General features: G+C 44.2%; 1 protein-coding gene across 1 annotated transcript; it reads right to left on the reverse strand.

Moving 5' to 3' along the window:
* Positions 1–2,478: 2,478 nt before the first annotated feature.
* Positions 2,479–17,833, reverse strand: LOC138767546 (integumentary mucin C.1-like). The gene is made up of 5 exons (XM_069945115.1): positions 17,729–17,833; positions 13,438–13,572; positions 8,571–8,708; positions 6,089–6,232; positions 2,479–2,919 (listed from the first exon to the last, which is right to left on the reverse strand). The coding sequence occupies exons 1-5, from the start codon at positions 17,799–17,801 to the stop codon at positions 2,909–2,911; spliced, it is 501 nt and encodes a 166-aa protein (XP_069801216.1). The 5' UTR covers positions 17,802–17,833; the 3' UTR covers positions 2,479–2,908.
* Positions 17,834–22,926: the final 5,093 nt, after the last annotated feature.

Below are 22,926 nucleotides of genomic sequence, written 5' to 3' on the forward strand. Positions count from 1 at the left end.
TCATCTTGTGAGCTGTCGGCCCTTTTATAGCTCACCTGGGCTTGCACCTGAGTAAGCAGAGTCACTCCCAATAATAGTCAATGGCCAAGTGGAGTAGGAGCCCACCCATCTCTCCCCTACTCCAAAGCAGCCAGGCCCTTTATCCAGTCTTTGCCAGAACCTATAGCAAGAAAACAGATCCTCCCTGGCTACTTATTTAATACGCATATGACAGGAACCTTGGTGAAACATACATTCCATCCACTACTTGGCCCCTGGTCCTGTCACAATACATATATTGTGTTGTCATCTTTTTCTGAGGAAAATGAAATAAAAAAAAACTGCTGTAAAATAAAAAAGAGCAATGATACCAACTGTATCTTATCTTGTATCGGGGCTACAGGTGCCCAAGCATAAGTCATCTTGTATCCAGGCTAGAGGTGCCCAACCGTATCTCATCTTGTGTCTAGGCTAGAGGTACCCAACAGGGTCCTAAACCCTGCACAATTGTACAGTGTTCCCTAATAATCTTTTATCATCATTACTGTCACATGACTCCTTTATGGTCTGTTATGCTTTTAGACTCTTACATGACCATGGGTCATTGATTCCTCAATGCCCTGGTCACTTTGGACTTCATTCATAAGCTGAAGTCCTTAGCTCTGCCCCATGTTCTCTGTTCCCTGCCGCTGTTAGAAGCTTGTAACAGCAGCAGGGGAGAAAAGGGAGGGAACAGAGCCCTATGTAGAGGGAGAATTCTGTCTGAAGATGCTGCGGTCATGCCCCCACAGATGACACAGGCACAGCTTCTGTGCCTGTGTCATCCTGCATCATGAATTAATGTTGCTGCATCATCGGGCATAGGCTGCGGGAGAAGAGCGCGCTAAGCACAATCCTCTCCTGCCTCTGTGTCAAGTGATAAGTTGGGCCCTTAATATAAGTCTATGGAGCCAGACTCTTTGACTGACAAAGATCCGGAATGGACCACGCTACAGATGGGCATCTTGTCTTTATAGAGAAAAAGTTGGTTTGGTCATGTTTCAAGGCTTTTCTTTGGTTGATCATTGACTAACAGTGAAGCACACTCCATTAGATGGGAGGAATGCTTATTTGCATACCTAATAATAATTGCTTCCCAACGAAGCATTTATTATTATTATTTATTTATAAAGCGCAATTAATTCCAGAGCGCTATACAGGCGACAGGGGTAACAAACAAGAACATTACAAGATCAAAACACATTACATGAAGGCAAATGGCAGACTGGTACATGGGGAAGAGGACCCTGCCCACGAGGGTTTACAATCTTATGTCAGTCTCCACAAGGAGAATCAGTATTCTAAGATGGTGGAGGTAATTTTGAAGCTTTTGGGTGGTCAATAATAATCTTTTTGGCTAACACGAGGTTGATCTCCTAAAGAAGCATTAAGAATAGAGATGAGCAAACCGACTTTCGGCATTTAATTAGCGGTGGCTGCTGAACTTGGATAAAGCTCTAAGGTTGTCTGGAAAACATGGATACAGCCAATGACTATATCCATGTTTTCCACATAGCCTTAGGGCTTTATCCAACTTCAGCAGCCACCGCTAATCAAATGCCGAAAGTTCAGGTTCGTATGGACTCGAGCATGCTCCAGGTTCGCTCATCTCTAATTAAGAACCATTTCCCTATGGGTTTTCTGTGGTCATTAGGGCTATGCTGTTCTTTTAGTATACAGCCATACAGTCCCTGTCTTGGCCAAAGATGTCAGAAGAGAACACTGTTTCTGATTGTAAGTAAAACAACATTTCCTGCAGGATATACAACAGCTGGTAAGTACTGGAAGACTGAGATTTTTAAATAGAAGTGAATAACAAATCTATAACTTTCTGACACCAGTTGATTTGAAAGAATGTTTTTTTCGCTGGACAACCCCTTTAACAATTTGGTGAGGTCTATGTGAAGCTAACACTGGTCTGAGGCCCCTGTGAAGTGAACAGTGACCTGAGGTATACCTGGCTGTATCTATATTTTCCAGGACTCCCTTGAGTGGCATTTAACTTCTCGAGACGCCGGGAGTTGAATGCCAAGTGTTTGTGTTAGGAGAATCCAGACATTTTTCCAATGTTCGCTCATCACTACCTGTGCATAATGTCTCAACACCAGAGCTATTAGTGGCATTTTACTAGTAGCAGCTGCAGCTTCACAAGGGGAAATATTTTATTTATACATACAACTAGTGATACTGTTCACTAATATACTGTATGTGTACAAACAAGACAAGTCACTCAGAGTCCGGCAAACCTAGTCCCGACTGACTAGTGGGCATCTCCTCACGCTAGCATTCTGGTTCCATTCTGATAGGTTTCCTTTGCAAGTGGTTCCCTCTAGTGTCCACATCATCACATTACCTACTCTCAAGATGATGAGACCTTCCTCTTCTAATTGAACCATATATACAGAGCCATGGATCAGGTCATGTGTTGTCTATAGGTTCCAAGAAATGACAAACACTGTATATGCTGATAATCATTTATTATTAATTCATTAGTAAATAAAGGTGAACATACCCTTAAAGATATGGGTCACACAGTAATTTTTGCATAATTGATTTTTTAACACAAGCCCCAAAGAAATACAGGGTTTTTCTGGGACTCAAATATGGATAGTCTATCCATATAGGACCTCCACCTGTCAAAAGATTAAAGGTTCTTTCCCATTGTCCACGTCTGGCATGGCAGCACAATCACATTAAGTGACTGGATGCCTCACTCCACTAATATTAATAAGGAGAGATATCAGTACCAAGTCATGGGGGGGCTCTTTTAGTGCAGAAAAGTATATAGCAAGGAGAAACTTCAGCGGTGCCACAATCCATAATGGAGCCATCAGTTATGCAGCGTTCTGAGGGGAGGTGGCCATGATCAGTGTCATTAGTCGGTGGGATTTTAGTCATTATCTATAGAAAAATAAAGTGAAAAAATTAAGTAATCTGTTGTTACTTTAATAATATGAAGATATATTTCATCCCCACAGGCCCATAACCCTTGGTATACCTGAAAATATCCTGCTGGCCTAAGATGCAGCTGACTGACATTGTGCTATTCTATAGTCATTTATCTACAAGTAAACGCAGGTCATTCTCTACCAGTTCTACTGTCCCCAGGACATCTGATGCTTCCTACATCTGCTCCTCAGCAACTGCCCCTTCTACTAGAGGCATAGCTATAGGCTTGTGGGCAATGGTGCAAAATTTCACCTCAATCAGAGGTCGCAAGTGACCTCTTCTCTGATCGGAGTCAGTCATTTACGCTTTCTTTTCCATCGAGGCCAGGCTGCCATGAAGACTTCTTCCAGTCACATATCTTTGAGCAGAGTTTGCTGCCCAAAAGTATTGGGATTCTTATCCTCATATCACTTCATTGTGCCACTGCACCCCCTTAAGTAATCAAGGGGGTTACCGAGCCACCGTGTCCTAACGAATAGTGCCACTGTTCCATAATGTACTGCGCAACCATGCCCAAATGATTTATACTATAGTCACCTAAGGATGTACCACTGTGCCAAATGAACTTTACCATTGTCCTCTAATGTATTGTGCCACTGTCCATTAATGTACTGTACCACTGTCTCCGCTAATGTACTGTGCCACTGTCCCCTCTAAGGTACTGGACCACTGTCCCCTCTAATGTACTGTACTATTGTCCTCTAATGTATTGTACCACTGTCCTCTAATGTACTGTACTACTGTCTCCGCTAATGTACTGTGCCACTGTCCCCTCTAAGGTACTGTACCACTGTCCCCTCTATTGTACTGTACCACTATCCTCTAATGTACTGTACTATTGTCCTCTAATGTATTGTACCACTGTCCTCTAATGTACTGTACTACTGTCTCCGCTAATGTACTGTGCCACTGTCCCCTCTAAGGTACTGGACCACTGTCCCTCTATTGTACTGTACCACTATCCTCTAATGTACTGTACTATTGTCCTCTAATGTATTGTACCACTGTCCTCTAATGTACTGTACTACTGTCTCCGCTAATGTACTGTGCCACTGTCCCCTCTAAGGTACTGGACCACTGTCCCCTCTATTGTACTGTACCACTATCCTCTAATGTACTGTACTATTGTCCTCTAATGTATTGTACCACTGTCCTCTAATGTACTGTACTACTGTCTCCGCTAATGTACTGTGCCACTGTCCCCTCTAAGGTACTGGACCACTGTCCCTCTATTGTACTGTACCACTATCCTCTAATGTACTGTATTATTGTCCTCTAATGTACTGTGCCGCTGTCTTCTATTGTACTGTACCACTGTCTCCACTAATGTACTGTGCCAGTGTCCCCTCTAAGGAACTGGACCACTGTCCCCTCTAATGTACTGTACTACTGTCCTCTAATGTACTGTACCACTGCCCCCTCTAATGTACTGTACCACTGCCCCTCTAATGTACTGTACTATTGTCCTCTAATGTACTGTACTACTGTCTCCGCTAATGTACTGTGCCACTGTCCCCTCTGAGGTTCTGAACCACTGTCCTCTCTAATGTACTGTACCACTGTCCCCGCTAATGTACTGTACCAATGTCCTCTAATGTACTGTACTATTGTCCTGTAATGTACTGTGCCACTGTCCCCTCTAATGTACTGTACCACTGTCCTCGGTAATGTACTGTACCACTGTCCTCTAATGTACTGTACTATTGTCCTGTAATGTACTGTGCCACTGTCTCCACTAATGTGCTGTGTTACTGTCCCCTCTAAGGTACTGGACCACTGTCCTCTAATATACAGTGTCCCCTTTAATATACTGGATCACTGCCCCCTCTAATGTACTTTACCAATGTCCTATCTAATATCCTGTACCACTGTCTTCTCTAATATACTGTTGCAAAACCACAATCTGGAGAGCCACAGGTTGGGTAGTGTCTTCTGATAATGCTCACCTCTCCTGGCTCCTGCTCTGATTCGGAGCTCTGCCCTCTTCTGGTCAGGTCTGGATGCTGTCTAATGCAGGCACAGCTAATCGCTCTGCTCTACATTACACAGAAAGTGCTGAGTGGCAGCACAGGGAGCAGCTGGTTCCCCTCCTTCTGCCAGCAATCACATATTAAATTGGATCCGCAATGTACTGATACAATTGAATAGGGAGAGGGATGCCCACTGCAGATCTTCCTTACCGGGTGTAACCACGGTCCTTTTTTTTATAAGCCTCCCACTTGGAACGGGCTGGCCGTCTCCTGTGCTTCACCTACGACTGGTGCCTAGGAATAGACCGGCGCTGTAAGCAGGAAACGGGACGCGGTTCAAAAAAAGAGCACGACATCGGCATCCCTGCACCGGCGCCGGTCTATCCATGTAGATATCAAAGAAGCAATGTACCGGTGGTACATTCGCTTTAAAGGAGAAGTCCGGCAAAATATTTTATTAAGAGTATTGTATTGGCCCCCAGACTCCCAGAGCTGTGCGGGCTGTGGCTGCTGGAGAGGATGATGGCAGAGGGATGCTCAGTGTCCCTTCATTGCCCTGTGCCCCTCAGTGTCCCCTGCCATCATCTTCTCCAGCATCCACAGCCTGCACAGCTCTGGGAGTCGGGTCGTGACATCACCATTTTATCCAGGAAGTGAAGCCTTGATGCAGTAGTAAGTGCAGGGAAAAAAGCACCTTATGAGCATTTCCCGTAATAAGTTTATATTGGTGATTTGTATAAATTTTGGGGGGCAATACAATACTTTAATAAAAATTTTCGCTGGACTTCTCCTTTAATCTCTTCCCAATCCACAGACTGTCATATTTACTCTCTACTGTCACTCAGGTTCACCTCCTGAACCACTCTGGTCTCCATAACTCACTGGCACAACTCCCACCTTAAAAACATGTGGCCTTTACTACAGCTTGGCACTTGTCACTATTTGTTTCTTTTTTGGTAGCTTTTTATAGGACCCATCCGTTCTGTAGGTGGTGGTCACTGTCACAAGATATGATGGCTGACAAATTTATTATATATACATCAGACACTATCACTGTCTATTCTATACACTCTATAGTGCTGACAAACACACAAACAATAATATCAAACTTTTGTCTTATTATGGTGGGCACTACACACAGACTACCTTACCTTGTATTTTTGCATAGAAGCACCAGTTTACATCAGGAATACTTGAGTCATAGCAGCATCCTTTGGAAGAACACTCCATTAAAGAGATGTCCGGGTAGCCACAGTCAGTTCTGTCCGAGGGGTTCCCAGCACACATAGAATTATCTATGAATATTAGGTGTTAGTAATAAAACTCTGAATTATCTGCTTTATCCCAACAATCTTATTTGTATGACTCCTTATAAAGTCTACTTTTACTTGTATTTTGGAAATTACTGTGTAATTGCAGTTAGTGCGATGCCCAAGCCCCTAGGGGCCTCTCCGCTGATAGGTGTAGTTACTGGCAGGAGCCGGAGCAGCTGCTCAGCAGAGGATTGTCACGGTTTTGGCACGAGGGTAACACAGCTGAGAACCGGGCTCCTGACCGAGCGGAGACTAGGCATGCGATTTTTTCGTTGTCCTTAGTCAGGGCACCAATAAATACACCAATGCCAAGGTTCAGAATGCCAAGGCAGACTTGAATAAGGCAGAGTAATGGGTGATGCTGCAATAGGCTGTGATGATAGCGTGCTGAATGATGAGAGTAGTAGTGATACTGAGGATAAGATGCTGGGCGGAATGGAACTAAGATGAATACTTGCTGTTGATGATTAGAGAAGATGATGAGAGGAATGACTGAAGAACGGCACCGAGATCTAGAGAATAGATGAGAATCTTGAGGACTTGAGAATAGAACACAGCCAGGAACACTTCTGGTGGAACTGGAGCAGCAGAGCACACGTATCTCTCTCCTGACAGGGGAGAGGGAACACACACCCTATCCCCTGTGGTAGGGAATAGACTGAGGTAGAACAGGAAGTCACATGGTATCCTCCAGCCAAAGCTCGATGGCCATTGGAGTTACCATGGAAGCAGGGGCAGTCACGTGACATCCAGCCATTTCATCATCACACCATTAGGCATATACAGTGAAATATACATGAGAAGTACCATACTTGAACACTGGGGGGCGACATAATACCCTTAGGCACTGATAACTGAATATGCATACAAGAAATGAATGGAATAGCAGACCTGAATACTGAGAGGGGTGACACAATACACACAGTTTGCAGTGGACCATAGCTTTCCAGAACAGAGGCAATAAAATACTGACTGACTCAGATATAAGGATACACTTTGAAGGAAACAATAAGAGAAGGAACTCTGTTCCGGGACACTGCATTAGCACCAACATCCCACGTTTCTCCCATTACATTAACAAAGGAACAAAACAATAGGAACCTCATTTTTTTCATTCTTTCTCTCATCCACCACTTCAGGTTGCCTGGCAACAACCTAACTTCTTCCTTGGGTGACCACCATTTGAATACTTGTATCTCCGCTAGCATAAACTAGTGACACAGAAGCTGAACAGAATGATGTATCACTCACAATGTACTGTACAGCTGATCCAGAGATACTGTATCCTCCTTAATTACATGGACAATAAGTAGTCCTCTCCATTATGTGCATGAGCCCAGTAGTCCTCAATATTTAATGAGAAGCAGAAATCTCCGCCCACCAGCTGCGGATTGGTAGTTATCTATCCTTGCTGTGTATAGGCAGTACAGTGTCAATCTGCAGCTGAAAGGCAGGGGTAGGGATGTAGCAAGAATCCTATTCTCCTGCATATTAGGAGAACGGCTGAACAAAATGATGTCAGTAATACACTGATCTGTTCAGCATTTCTGTAATTAGTTTATGCTGCCCTCATTTAAGGCAAAACAAGAGTCCGTGGAGTCGCGGTTGCGAGTCTCAAAACCGGGTTTTGAGACTCGCAACCGAGACTCCACAGACTCTTGTCTTGCATATTTAAATTTTTGGGGGCATCAGTGGAGACTCTTGATTGAGTTTTTTCACTGTTCTCCTTGACTTCAGTGATTATTGGTCTTGTTGGTTAATTCCTCATTTAAGGCAGAATAATCCTTGTCACAGATTCCCTATAAACTAGGGGTCTCAAGTATGTAGACGCATTACACCCTGCAAGACTTAAGAGAGTGGGGCCCTCCATGAAACTGGGACTAGGTGAGCATTACTATTTTATTTCTAAATGGGGCAGAGGGGGCATTATTACTATATGAAGGCAGACTGGGCATTATTACTATATGGAAGCACGGGGTACATTATTACAGTGTGGAATCACAAAGTACATTGTTATGTGGAGTTGCAGGGGGTGTTATTACTATATTGGGCACAGGTGGGCATTAATACTATATGAAAAGGATCATTATTACTGTATGGGGGCACAAAGTAAATTATTATTATATTGAGAAACAGGGGGCATTAATAATTTAAGGGGGTGAATAACTGATTAGAAATCATTTTGCATTGTTTGGACATAGTTCTTACAAACACACAGAAACAGGGTTCTCTAACGTCTGTCTTATTACAGTGGACACACACACACACACACACACCTACAGTTATTACACAACTTGCACAACCATGACTGTATGCTTACCTTGTTCAATTGGGTGAAAACACCAGGGTACATCAGAAACACTTGAGTCGTAGCAGCATCCTTCAGAAGAACACTCGGGATCACTGATATCACCGCCTCCACAGTCTTTTCTGTCCGAGGGGCTCATAGCACATTTGTCTATGAATATTAAGTGTTAGTATGCAATGGAGATGCAGGGAGCATTAATACTATATGGAGGCACAGGTTGGTATTATTACTATATGGGAGCACAGGGGGCATTAATACCATATGGGGGCACAGGGGGGTTTTATTACTATATGGGAGCACAGGGGGGTATTATCACTGATTGGAGCAACAGGGGGAATTATTAGTATACAAGGAATATGCAAAGGACAGAAATGGCTGCACATATTACTATATATGCAAATAACTAATTGAGCATATTACTGGGAATGCACATTAACAATTTTATTGGACTACACAGGATACACACACATTCCTCACACTATACCTTTTATTTTTGGATGAAAACTCCTTTGGGGTGGGTTCACATGTACTTTATCCGCAGCGGATTTCACGCTGCAAGTTTGCAGCAAAGTCCGTAGGGGATACCTTCCCTGTCACGTCAATGAGATTACATACTTACAGCGGGAATGTCATCTCGCTGCGAGTATGTAAATGCCGCCCCCCTTTACCCGCCACTGCTACCCAGAACATACTTTACTTGGTCCGCACTCCAGCTGCATCAAAGGTTACCGTAGGTCCTGCCTAGCCAATCAGTGACTGCGGCACTGATTGGCTGAGCGGGACCTACGGGGACCGTAAGCCTCAAATACAGCCGGGGCGCGGACAAGGTAAAGTATGTTCCGGGCGGCATCAGCGGGTTAAAGGGGGCAGCATTTACATACTCGCAGTCGGATGACAATCCCGCTGTGAGTATGTAATCTCATTGAACTGACAGGGAAGTTGTTAGCAGCGGATTTTGCTGCAAACTCGCAGTGTGAAATCTGCTGCGGATACTATACGTTTGCTCAAAACATCATAAAGGGATTCCCTACAGTATACCTGCGTGAGGCAGTGATTTCAGACCAGAGAAGGCGGGAACATACCACTCAGGTAACCTCTGGAAGTGTTCTGGGTCACTTGGGCACTTGTAACGGTAGCCTGGAGTGGTAGCAGACCCACCCTTGGTCGTTGGTACCGCCACTCACAGAAAGGAGAGATAACCCAAGTATAGGATGGTGTGTAGGTGCAGGTGCTAACAGAGTAGACTAGAGTCCTGTGTGTTTAGTAAAAATATAATACTTTACTGAAGTATAACACTGGATGAAAATGTGCAAATCTTGACATAAAACATTGGTGCTGACAGTAAGGTAAAACCAGTGCTTGTAGTAGTGTGTGCTTTGTAGAGAGAGAGGAGGAGAGGAGTTGCCAGGGTAGCCCTGCCCAAAGTAGTAAATGTGCTCTGCCGGAACAGGTGTAGAAATAGAAGAGATAAGAAGATACTCGTATTCATAGATGCCTATACTGGCTCTGAACCGCCTTATGCCCCCTAGTTGCGGGATACCCGTCCTAGGTGGGTAATACGAGCCCCAGTCGTCGGTTATCTGGATGTAGCAGACTCCCAAGGTTTCCAAGTTGTCTTGCACTATGCAGTAGGATACGTAGACCTTTTTCACGGTAGCTTTTTCCTACTGGGGTCAGTTCCTCTTGCTTCAGCTAACTGCCCTGCACATTTTAGAGGATGGTTACAGACTTGGGCAAAGAGTTTCCTATGTGGCTTCTCTCCTCTTTGTAGAGCTTAGCACTGCACAGTGATCTTAGTTACTTGCATAATGAAATCTTTAGTTGCTGTCTTTGGTCCCTGTCAGGGGTCCTGGCCAAAGCCAGGCTCTGGCTTAACTTCTGCAGAGATTGGTTTGTTTTGCTTCCTCTTACACTGAATACAATACTCAGACTGCACACTTCCTTCCACCAAAACTAACTCCTCCTACAGGGGCTAAACTATACCCTTCTGTGAGTTGTGGGGCTGAGTGTGTGTGTGAAAGAGAGACAAAGCAATAGGGTAGAAGAGAACTAACACCCGTGACTGGTTAGCACATAACACATGATACAAAACAATCAACCCTTCCACTTCTTCAGCTGTGCAATAGGTTAAGTAGAAACTGTAGTGACACCTAGTGGGGAAAACACAATACTACATCTCCCACTTGTGTGAACCTGAGGGAGTGACTTACTAAGGTGCCATACAGAGCACCAGTGGTGGGATACCACAAAACCACCTGCCCTAGCTAATACCATATGGCTACCCTGGGTTACAGCAAAAGCAGGTACAGGGGGCATTATTTCTAAATAGAGGTGTATGGGCATTATTAATATTAATTGGGGTACAGTACATGAGGCATTTTTACCATATGGAGGCACATGGGGACATCATTACTATATGGAGACACATATCACTGCAAAAGAATGGTGTGGGCTAAAATAGAACTTTTAATTGAATAGCTTAAAGGGGTAGTGAGGTGCTAAACAATTATTCACAAAATAACACACATTACAAAGTTATACAACTTTGTAATGTATGTTATGTATGTGAATGGCCCCCTTCCCCTTGTTTCCCCCCACCCACGCCACCCCCGGAAGTGGGATGCAGTATACTCACCTGATTTGTGCCGACCCCCGTCCGCCATCTTGAGACAATGATGTCATCTTCGGGTGGGCGGGCGAACCACTCCATCCGTCCCTCGTGCTTCCCCCCTCTGCCGCGTCATAACTGTGTTCAGCCGTGATTGGCTAAGCACAGTTATGCTCAGCCAATCGCGGCTGAACAGCTGGGGATGCGGCAGAGGGGGGGGGGCGTAATGAGGGACAGATGGAGCGGTTCGGCCAGCCGCCCGAAGATGACATCATTGTCCCAAGATGGTGGACGGGGGTTGACACGAATCAGGTGAGTATAGTGCATCCCACTTCCGGGGGTGGCGTAGGAAGGGGGCCATTCATTAAAATAACACACATTACAAAGTTGTATAACTTTGTAATGTGTGTTATTTTGTGAATACAGTAATACCTCGGTTTTCAAACACTTTGGAACTCGAACTGCTTGGTATTCGAACGAAAATTTACCCAGAAGTAGTGTTTGGAATTCGAACTTTGCTCGGTTTTCGAACGTTTTTCGAACGTTTTTGCGAGGGTGGATGCTGTATAAGACTGCTGGAGTGCATATACAGTGCAGTATTAGTACAGGCAGTGCACCACCATCTCCCATACATTACAGTGCTTGGATGGGGGGGACGCTATGCAGTAAAGGATGGGTGAGGAGTTGGTGACTACTGTACTATAATTGCTGGTTCTGATGAACATTTCTTATGTTTAATGTCCTATACAGTATAGTGCTGTACTGTACTGTACAGAATGCGGTTCAGGTCATTTGACATGGTATTAGGAAACAAGCGATCATGTGATCACCTCTCTTTTGCGTAATAGGTGGGACGGACCCAGAGGAGGGAATAGGCCAGAATAGCAATCAATCAAACCGAGAGGAGGACCCTCGAGTGATATAAAAGGGAGCTCAGTAATAGGAATCAGTGTGCGGCCATCACCAGTGCTGTGCATATGGATATACCAAATGGATACCTGTGAAGCTACCAACCGGCCCCTGATGATGAGTGGTTCAAGAAACGCGTTGGGCCAGTGGAATGAGGTGAGAAGGAACCCCTTAAAAAGTAAAGAAATAAACAAAGGAAAGTACAAAAAACCTTCTTTGAAATATTTTAATAAAGTATATTTTTGAGCTCACAGAAATATATTATATGTGGAATGAACACGGACTATGGTATGAACTATATAAAAAATGAAATAAAATAAGCACCTAAAAATTGCTGTGTATATTATACTATTGCGCAAAGGTTGCAAAGTACACCGGTAAAAAGTGCAATACTTGTCCTATTCTGTCCCTTTCCCAAAACACAAGGCCGTCAAAAAAGAGGTGTGAGTCATTGCGGTAAGATAGATGCCATAATCGCAATTCACACCAAGTGGATTGCCCCTGATTATGCCATCTATCTTACCGCAATGACTCACACCTCTTTTTTGACGGCATTGTGTTTTGGGAAAGGGACAGAATAGAACAGGGATGTCTAGGGTATTGTCCCTAAATCAAGAGCCTTTTAATTTTTGAGGTATAGTGTTGAGAATTTAATACTGTGGGACTTTTTTATTCCCTTAGTGTCTGGCACTACAGGGCTGAATAGCCTTGAAGACATCAAACTGTAAGTACACGTTTATCTAATATCGTATGGTTGCTGTCTGTCCCTTCCCCCACATGGGCCTGTCAAATGCCGCTGTGTGGCATGGTTGAGTTTTGTTATTGCACCTATTTTGGAATATATGTTTTTAAGCTATTTAATTAAAGGTTATATTTTAGAGCACACCATTCCTTTGCAGTGATATTATAGTTTAGTGCTGGTGTATGGCCTAGTATTGTTGATATATATGGAGACACATGCTGTGATATATGGAGACACATAAGAGCATTATTACTATCGGGAGGCATATGGGGACATCATTACTATATGGAGACACATGCGGACATCATTACTTTATGGAGGCACATGGGGACATCATTACTTTATGGAGGCACATGGGGACATCATTACTTTATGGAGGCACATGGGTACCTTATTACTGAATGTAGCTGTTTGGGAGTGTACTATTCTATATGGAGACACTGGGGGCATTGTTACTTTAATAACTAATTGATTAACAATATTTTTGTCTTGTTTGGGTGGGCTCAGCTACACACCACAAACACACAGATTCCACACACTATACACAAACACATCTCATAATACAAGTTGCACAGCTATGACTGTTTGATTACCCCCACACAATATACACAAATGGTTACCTTGTAATTTTGGATAAAAACACCAATTTACATCAGGAATACTTAGGTCGAAGCAGCATCCTTGGGCAGAACAGTCCTCATTACTGATTTCGGGGTGACCACAGTCTATTCTGTCCCAGGGGTTCACAGCACACTCTATGAATATTAAGTGTTAATAAAGAAGTGTTAGTAATCCCTTGTGTTTCAGCTCCTCAGCACTGACCCCCCTCCTACATCAGCTCCTCAGCACTGACCCCTCCTACATCAGCTCCTCGGCACTGACCCCTCCTACATCAGCTCCTCGGCACTGACCCCTCCTACATCAGCTCCTCGGCACTGACCCCTCCTACATCAGCTCCTCAGCACTGACCCCTCCTACATCAGCTCCTCAGCACTGACCCCCCTCCTACATCAGCTCCTCAGCACTGGCCCCTCCTACATCAGCTCCTCAGCACTGGCCCCTCCTACATCAGCTCCTCAGCACTGACCCCTCCTACATCAGCTCCTCAGCACTGACCCCCCTCCTACATCAGCTCCTCAGCACTGACCCCTCCTACATCAGCTCCTCAGCACTGGCCCCTCCTAAATCAGTTTCTCAGCAATGGACCTGCCTACATCAGCTCCTCAGCCCTAACCCCTCCTACATCACCTCCTCAGAAAAGGCTCCTCCTACATCAGTTCCCCAACACTGGCCCCTCCTGCATTACCTCCCCAGCACTGGTCATGCTACATTAGCTCCTTAGCACTGGTTCCTCCATCATCTTCTCAACACTGTTCCTTCCTACATTACCTCCCCAGCAGTGACCCCTCTTACATCATCTCCTCAGCACTGACCCCTCCTACATCAGCTCCTCAGCACTGGTCCCTCCTACATCAGCTCCTCAGCACTGGTCCCTCCTACATCAGCTCCTCAGCACTGGTCCCTCCTACATCAGCTCCTTAGCACTGGCTTCTCCTACATCAGCTCCTTAGCACTGGTCTTTCCTACATCAGCTCCTCAGCACTGACCCCCCCTACATCAGCTCCTCAGCACTGACACCTCCTACATCATCTCCTTAGCACTGGTCCTTCCTACATCAGCTCCTCAGCACTGGCTTCTCCTACATCAGCTCCTTAGCACTGGTCCCTCCTACATCAGCTCCTCAACACTGGCCCCTCCTACATCCGTCTTTCAATTCTAAGGGCCACCCTCCACCTATAAAGAACATGTCTATTAATATTAATATATGATTTTATAGTACTTACTTGAGTATCGTGCTACTCGAAAGTACTTGATACTCGGGCGAGTACTGTCTGCTGCTTGGGAGCTTGATAAAAAAAATGCTTGTCAAAAGGCTGCTGAGAAGTCTTTCAACAAGCGTAAGGCTACATTCACACATCAGGAGTGCAGCCAGCGACCACTGCTTCACGGAGCACTACATTGCCACTATAAGCATAGCAACCGTGCCGCAAAATGTGGTCTACATTACAGCAGGTCCTATTTTTTTGCGGCATGGATCGCGGCCCCATACAAACGTACGGATGTGTGAAGGGGCCATTGAATAACATTGGTCCTATGTTCTGTCCGTGATTGCGTGCCCGCATTTGCGGACAGAAGATTGGACGTGTGAATGTGGCCTTTAGGGTAACATCACCCTCGATTATTTAACCAGGTGCCCAAAGTAAAAAAGCTGCAATAGACAGGAAGAGGGTCTTGTCTATTGCATTATAGCAGCGAGCTTCTTTACAGTATATTACCTTAATACAGCATATCTTCCTTCTAATTTTGCAATTTTTTGTTTACAAAAGCAAAACTGAAATGAAAATGTTAATATATTGTTTTAGGTTAATATACTGTTAAGAATCTGGCAGCTATAATGCAGTAGATGCAATCCCCGATAGGGGGTTAACGTAACCACCCTAGGGGCCAGACTGTCACTTTCAGATTCACAGGATACCATCCCCTCTGCAAAAATGGAAGGGGGAGGGCCCCTGGTTAACCCTTGAGGATCAAGCCCAAAATGACCCAGTGGACCGCGCAAATTTTCATTTTTGTGTTTTCATTTTTTCCTCCTCCCCTTCTAAGAGCACTTTCATTTTTCAGGGCCATGTGAGGGCTTGTTTTTTGCAGGACTAGGTGTACTTTGTAATGGCATCTTTCATTCTACCTTCTACCATAACATGTATGATGGAACCCCAAAATATTATTTATGAAGATAGAAATTGGTGAAATTGTAAAAAAGAATGCAATATGGTAACGTTTGGGGGGTTCCTGTGTCTACATAATGTACTATATGGTAAAAGTGACATGATACTATTACTCTATAGGTCAGTCCGAACACAACCATATGCAGGTTACACAGATTCTCTAATGTTATATATGTTTTTTTTTTCATTAAATCCTTTTTTTTTGCAGATAATTATTAATAAAATGGGCTTATTGTGATGCTCATAACGGTTTTATTTTTTCACCTACGGCGCTGTATGGGGTGTCATTTTTTGCGCCATGATCTCTAGTTTTTATTAATACCATATTTGTGTAGCTCGGATGTTTTGATCACTTTTTAATACATTTCTTTAATATATAATGTAACAAAAAATCGGTAATCCTGGTGCGTTTTTCACTTCGTTTACGCCTTTCGCTATGACGATTGTTATATTTTAATAGATTGGACAATCACACACGCTACGGTATATAATATGTTTATTTATTTATTTTTATATATTTTATATAATGTGAAAGGGGGGTGATTTTAACTTTTATTGGGGGGAGGGCTTTGGGGTATTTATAAAAACATTTTTTACTTTTTATTTTTTACACAATTTAAGTCCCCCTGGGGGACTCTCACCTGAAATCATTAGATTGCATACACTGATCATTGCTATGCCATAGGCATAGCATTGATCAGTGTTATAGGCGCTCTGCTCATTGAGCCTGCCTGTGGCAGACTCAATGAACAGAAAGCCGATCGGACTGCACGAAGGAAGGTAAGAGACCTCCAGTGGTCCGGTACAGTGATCGGAACCCCCGCAGGGCACCAGAACAGTCAGTGACAGGGGACCGCAGCGTTTAAGGGCTTAATGACATGCTGCAGCGTGTTCGCTGCAGCCTGTCATTAACGGTGAGCAGCCGGCCCCCACCTCCGGAGCGCGCTTCATAACACAGGACGTACTGGTACGCCCAGGGTCGTCTGGGGACAGTCACCCATGGCGTACCAGAACATCCTAGATCGCCTAGGGGTTAAATACTAAAGTCTTCCATTGATTTCAATGGGACTTGTTACACGAATCAAACACTCAAGTATTGAAAAATACTTGACTCGTGTAGCAAGCATTGGAGTATTTTGGTGCTCACTCATGTCCAGTTATTACTAATCATCCCAAGGAAACAGATCCTAGTGGTGAATGATTGGCTTCTGTAAATGGGGAAGTGAGGACATATATGTTACAGTTGTATTATTGGACTCTAGAGGATCCTCTTTACTATGGTCAATCGGGAGAAAAGAGGCAATATATCAGATAACACTGGCGGTGATCAAACCACTATTGGGTACAGATATAAACCCTTTACAACCCTAGATGACCAGTAAAGCAGGTATCAATTCTATTAATGACACTAGACCACCAAAGAGACAGCTATCAACATCTCCATTATCCTGGACCACCCAGAAATCAGGCTTGACTCTAGAAGATTACAGATGCAAAACTGTTCATCCCTTCACGACCCTAGACCACAAGGATAGCAGCCATTTACCCATCCATTACCTCAAATGTAATTTAATAACTAATAGCTATTTAATACCCAAGGCCACCAGATCTGCATCAAATCTGCAAACAGGCACTCCACCCTTTGTATCTGAACCGTGGTGCTCGTAGTTTATGAAGTATCCAAAGTAAATAAAAAAATCTCGATACTCACGTCTTGCTGCAACTTCATGTTTATTTATGTAGACATAAGACGCTGCACGCGTTCCAACCTGATGGTCTTTCTCAACAGCCAACAGCTGTTGAGAAAGAATGTCAGGTCGGAACACGTGCAGCGAGATTTATCTATTTATTTGGTCATTTCCCTAGTCCACCAGGGAATGGCATTAACCTTTCCACTACCCTAAACTACTAGGGAAACATGAACCCCTTCCTAAACCCCATCCTAAACCACCAGGGAAATGAGCACTAACCCTATCACAGGCTGATCCCACACATCATGCTGTCTAATACGACCTTAAGGTAGTACAAATAAGTTTAGTACAAAATACTCTAAGGTCTTATCCCCTTATCCACCACCAGTCAGCATGCAGTCTCCATAGACCATCTATATAATGTGAATTCTTACCCATATGTCCAGCATTGACCTGTGGGAAAAGGACTATGGCCAGGGCTGAAGTGAACAGAAGTGTGGCATCCATTGTGCTCAGCTTGATGTTCCAGTACAAGGATTGGGCTGATGCGGGTTTTGTGATTATTTTATACTGGGTTTTGCTATTTACCCAGATAAATAGCAAATTTACTCAGGTATGATCGTCATATCACATGGAGACAGATGATTGTCTCATATCATCCTCTATTTACCAGTCATCTGTTTATGAAATGTAAAGCTTCGCTTTATGTGGATTACATAGTTACATAGTTACATAGTCAATACGGTTGAAAAAGACACATGTCCATCAAGTTCAACCAAGGAGGGGATGGATACAGGGAAGGGGGAGGGGTGATAGGTTCTATACATATGCATTTATATTATTTTGGTCTAAGAACTTGTCTAGGCCGGTTTTGAAGCCCTCTACTGTTTTTGCTGTGACCAGATCCTGTGGTAGACTGTTCCACAGATTCACTGTTCTCATGGTAAAGAAGACTTGTCGCCTCCGGAGATTGAACCTTTTTTTCTCCAGGCGGAGGCAGTGCCCTCTTGTTCTTTGAGGGGGTTTTACCTGGAACATCTTTTCCCCATATTTCTTGTAGGGGCCATTTATATATTTAAATAAATTAATCATATCTCCCCTTAAACGTCTCTTCTCCAGACTAAACAAATGTAATTCTTTTAATCTCTCCTCATAACTAAGATGCTCCATTCCCCTTATTAGTTTAGTTGCCCGTCTTTGTACCCTCTCCAGCTCTAGAACGTCCTTTTTATGAATCGGGTTCCAAAACTGGACGGCATACTCCAGATGAGGCCGCACCAAGGCTTTATAAAGCGGTAATATTATATCCCTGTCCCGAGAGTCCATGCCTGTTTTAATGCATGACAATATCCTGCTGGCCTTAGAAGCAGCTGACTGACATTGTGTGCCGTTCTGTAGTCTATTATCTACAAGTACACCCAGATCCTTCTCCATCAGCGACTCTCCCAGTGTAACTCCCCATAAGACATATGATGCATGTGGGTTATTAGTACACAGGTGCATAACTTTACATTTATCCACATTGAACCTCATTTGCCAAGTGGACGCCCAAACACTGTAGTGGATATTCTTTGCTCATCAAGGTGACCACTAAGGCTACTCAGGCTGGGTTGGAAGCAGAAACTGGTGAAAAGGATTGAGGGCTGCGGATTGGTGCGTTTCCGCTGTATGTTCGACCTGGCTTTAGGGGCCAGGAAGTTGGGGGGTGGGGAATGGTGGGTTGATTACCGGTTCTGTATCTGTTCTAGATGCCAGTGTCCGATTTGGATTTTAGGGCACGCCAGTCTGTTCTAGGGTGCATTATTGGCAGCAGTGAGGTCCCATGGATTTTCCGAGGCAGGAGGCTACAGTGCAGTGGCTAGGGTTCAATGAGATCATATGGTATAAGGTGTTGCTTGCATAAATTTGCAAGGTTGGACTGTGGGCTAGATATTCTGGATGGGAGGCTTTGATCTGGGAGTTTGGCTCTCGATGACAGCTCTTAGTTAAATGCAGGGCTCTAATCTGACAGGGAGACGAAACATTGGCTCCTCATCCTGTCAATCACCCTTGTGGTTGCAAGCAGCATTCTGGCTCCGGCCACAAGAGGGGACTCCGTCCCCCAGAGCAGAGCAAGGACAGGAAGGAGACTCCAGATGTACACTGTGGCTAGGTGAGTTCTTGTTTTTTTAACACAGGGATGCCTTCATGGGGGTGAGGTATGCTACTTAACAGGGGGAAGTTCAGATGATTGGATTAACTTACAGGGGATTGACTACATGGGGGAAGGGGGTTAATTTACTAGGGGATGCATACATGGGGGAAAGGGGTGAACTTACAGGGAGATACCTACATGAGGGAGGGGGTTAACTTACAGGAGGTTTGCATGCATTGGGGAGGGGTTAATTTACAGAGGGATGCCTGCATGAGGGAGGGGCATACTTTAAAGTGGGATGCCTGTGTGGTGGTAGGGGGTTAACTTACAGAGGTGTATTAGCTACTTGGGGGGTACTATCTACAGTAGGACTACCTGCACAGGGTGGCTTAACTACTATATAGATAGAATATAGTAGTAGCCAGATTACCAGAAAAGATTGCTGCAGCGCACGGTCCATCACTCCAACCAGTGCTGCGATCATCCAATAGAAAACACCGCACCAGCAAGTGCAGATGCAAGAAGACTTTTTAATTTATTTAGTGGCCCATAAAATCACAGATGATATCATCACCCTCCACACAGCATAGATGTCTACGCGTTTCTGGTGCATGCGCGCCCTTAATCAAGACAAATGAGGTTACAACTCAGCCAGCATTTAAACACGAGGCACCTCCCCCATGCCATCACCTGATTCACCTAATTACAATGCAAATTCACAAATGACATGCAGGTTACATACAAGTAAATAGCACTAAATTGTATTAAAAACAATGCATAGAGACATAGAGATTTGCATAGAGATGCATAGAGATTTCAGTATTTTTCCCAAGACCATTCTTTTCAGTCTTGTGACACTTGTTTATGTAGCTTCTTGTATTATTTAAGCAGATGTAATCACATGTTTGTCCTGAATCCTTTACTTCTTATAATTGCGGTTGGTAAGTTCACACATCTGACTTAGTCGTTGGGTTGGGTTGAGTCACAGCCAAGTCCAGGTACCTGGGGTGCCACTTAGGAATACTTCAGTATTATAAGTTGTACGTTGGAGATGGGGACCTCATTAAAAGATTTTACATGAAGGCCTAGGAGCTTCAGGTTAACCCCATTTTTTGCTTATCATAAGTGGAGGGCATTCTTTATCTATTTTGTTCATGATCTTCTCTACCATGTTATGACTGTACTTATGTACACCTAAAAATAGCAATAGTTCGTTGACATGTGGATATAGGAGATTACATGTAGGGTAATATCTTGGATCTAGACAGGGCTGATGATAACTGCGGACACTTGTGCCTGTGAAACTAGCGTAGAGCACTGCCTCTTATGGTCGGAAGCATAAAAATGGCAGAGTGGGAAGCCAATGGCTCCTCGTTCTGTCAGTGCAACACATTTAACTATAAACGCTCATTGGAAGCATTTGTAGTTAAAGGCACAGGCACCAGCACTTGGCCAGGTTCACCACGTACATACATCCACTGGAGAATTGACCAAGGGGTAAATTGCACCCTGTCCCTTTTAATTTGCAGGGATGAAGCCGTGTGAGAGCCTTGTGTATTACTAAAAGGAGGAGGAGGTATATATGTATGCACAGTGTATTGCTATGAGAAGGGTAGGGTATATCTCTGCCTAGCATATTACTGATAGGGTGACCTCCATTATACTGAGTAAAAGACGCTGGGAAAGCTGTGTGATCTTTATCATACTGTCTATAGGTTGCTGGGAAAGCTGGGTGACCTCTATCATACTAACTATAGGGTGCGAGGAAAGCTGCGTGACCTCTATGATACTGACTATAGGGTGCTGGGAAAGCTTGGTGACCTCTATTATACTGGCTATAGGGTGCTGGGAAAGCTGATTGTCCTCTATTATACTGGCTATAGGGTGCTGGGAAAGCTGCGCGACTTCTAACTGGCAGAGTTAATGCTACACAAGCTGTATAGCCCCTTTACTCTGGCAGTGACAGAGTATGGGGGCAGGTCTTGTCAGGATAGGACATGCAACAAATACCACCCTGCTCCCCGTGCCAGCCGGCTTCTGTCATTGGGCCCCTCAGTCTTGATGGACAAGGCAGCTTTTGTCCCCTCATCCCCCACACATAATGCTTTGAATGTGAACAGGCATTTATCAGTAGTATTGGGGCCGTTACACACATCCACCTTTGCAGACATCCTGCCCCTGAAGCCTCACCTTGCCCTTTACTGACAGCAAACACTTCATTCACTACTTCCTCCTGAGACCTAAAGAAGTGCGAAAGTGGGTAAGAAACATTGTGACCCATCCTGAGACCAGAGAAGTGAGATTAAGGGAAATGGAAGAGAAGTTCCTCATGAGACGCTATCCCAGTCTAGTCGCATCCCATTTGTGAGGAAATTTCACCCTCTAAATTATAAAGTAGATACCACCATAAGGAAATATTGGCATGTCCTACAGGATTCCCATCCAGATATTCCGGAGTTTAGGAGATTTTCCTCTTATGTGCAACAAAAAAGCACCAAACTTACATAATAAATTGGTTCGCGCAGATTTAGGGGTTGAACAAAAAGCATGGCGTCAACGGACACTGACAACTCAAAAGAATGGCACCTTTCCATGTCTGAATTGCCAGTCCTGTTCCAATATTATTCGGGGTGATATTATTCGGGGTGATACATTTTATCACCCACACACTGGGAAAGAGTTCAAGGTTCTTGGCCACTATCCATGCAATAGTAGCTGTGTGATTTATTTATTTAAATGCCCTTGCGGTTTTCTATATATTGGCGAGACTATGCAAAGAATCAGACAGCGCATGAGCCAACACAAGTCCACTATTGGATGTCGTAACACACTACTTCCTTTGCCAGCACATTTTGAAAAATGTCACCATAACTTATCACAATTTAAGTTTCAGATTATCCAGAAAGTACAGACTCCTAGACATGGGGGTGATATTAAAAAACTTTTATTATACCGAGAGGCTTATTGGATTCATGTCCTCAACACATTAGAACCGCATGGTTTGAACAGGGACTATGAAGTCAGCCAGTTTTCATAAATGCTTTTTATATCTCTGAGGATTTTCTTATATAACTAGATTTGCATTTCCAGGGAAATACATAGTGCTTGAAAAGAGCACCCCTTTACCAGTGACTTCCAGAGCGCCCCTTTACCAGTGACTTCCTTTTAAGAGAAACTTTAATCCGGGGTGCCGTCCCTTTAAGAGCGACTTGGGTCCCATCCCTTTAAGAGCAACTTGGCTCCCGTCCCTTTAAGAGCGACATGGGTACCTTTAGGAGCAAACTGGGTCCCTTCGCTCTTAAAGGGACCCAGGTCGCTCTTGAAGAGACCCATTTCGCTCTTAAAGGGACCCATTTCGCTCTTAAAGGGACCCAGGTGGCTCTTAGAGGGACCCAGGTCGCTCTCAAAGGGACCCATTTCGCTCTTATAGGGACCCAAGTCCCTCTTAAAGGGACCCAGTTCGCTGTTATACAGACCCAGGTCGCTCTTAAAAGGGAT

This window comes from Dendropsophus ebraccatus, chromosome 11, assembly GCF_027789765.1.
Source record: "Dendropsophus ebraccatus isolate aDenEbr1 chromosome 11, aDenEbr1.pat, whole genome shotgun sequence".
Lineage (NCBI taxonomy): Eukaryota > Metazoa > Chordata > Amphibia > Anura > Hylidae > Dendropsophus > Dendropsophus ebraccatus.

Coding starts and splice junctions, on each gene's coding strand:
- LOC138767546 (XM_069945115.1), bottom strand. CDS start 17,801: ATGGATGCCACACTTCTGTTCACTTCAGCCCTGGCCATAGTCCTTTTC. Junction 13,573..17,728: donor GGTCAATGCTGGACATATGG/GTAAGAATTCAC, acceptor TAATATTCATAG/AGTGTGCTGTGAACCCCTGG. Junction 8,709..13,437: donor TTTTTATCCAAAATTACAAG/GTAACCATTTGT, acceptor TAATATTCATAG/ACAAATGTGCTATGAGCCCC.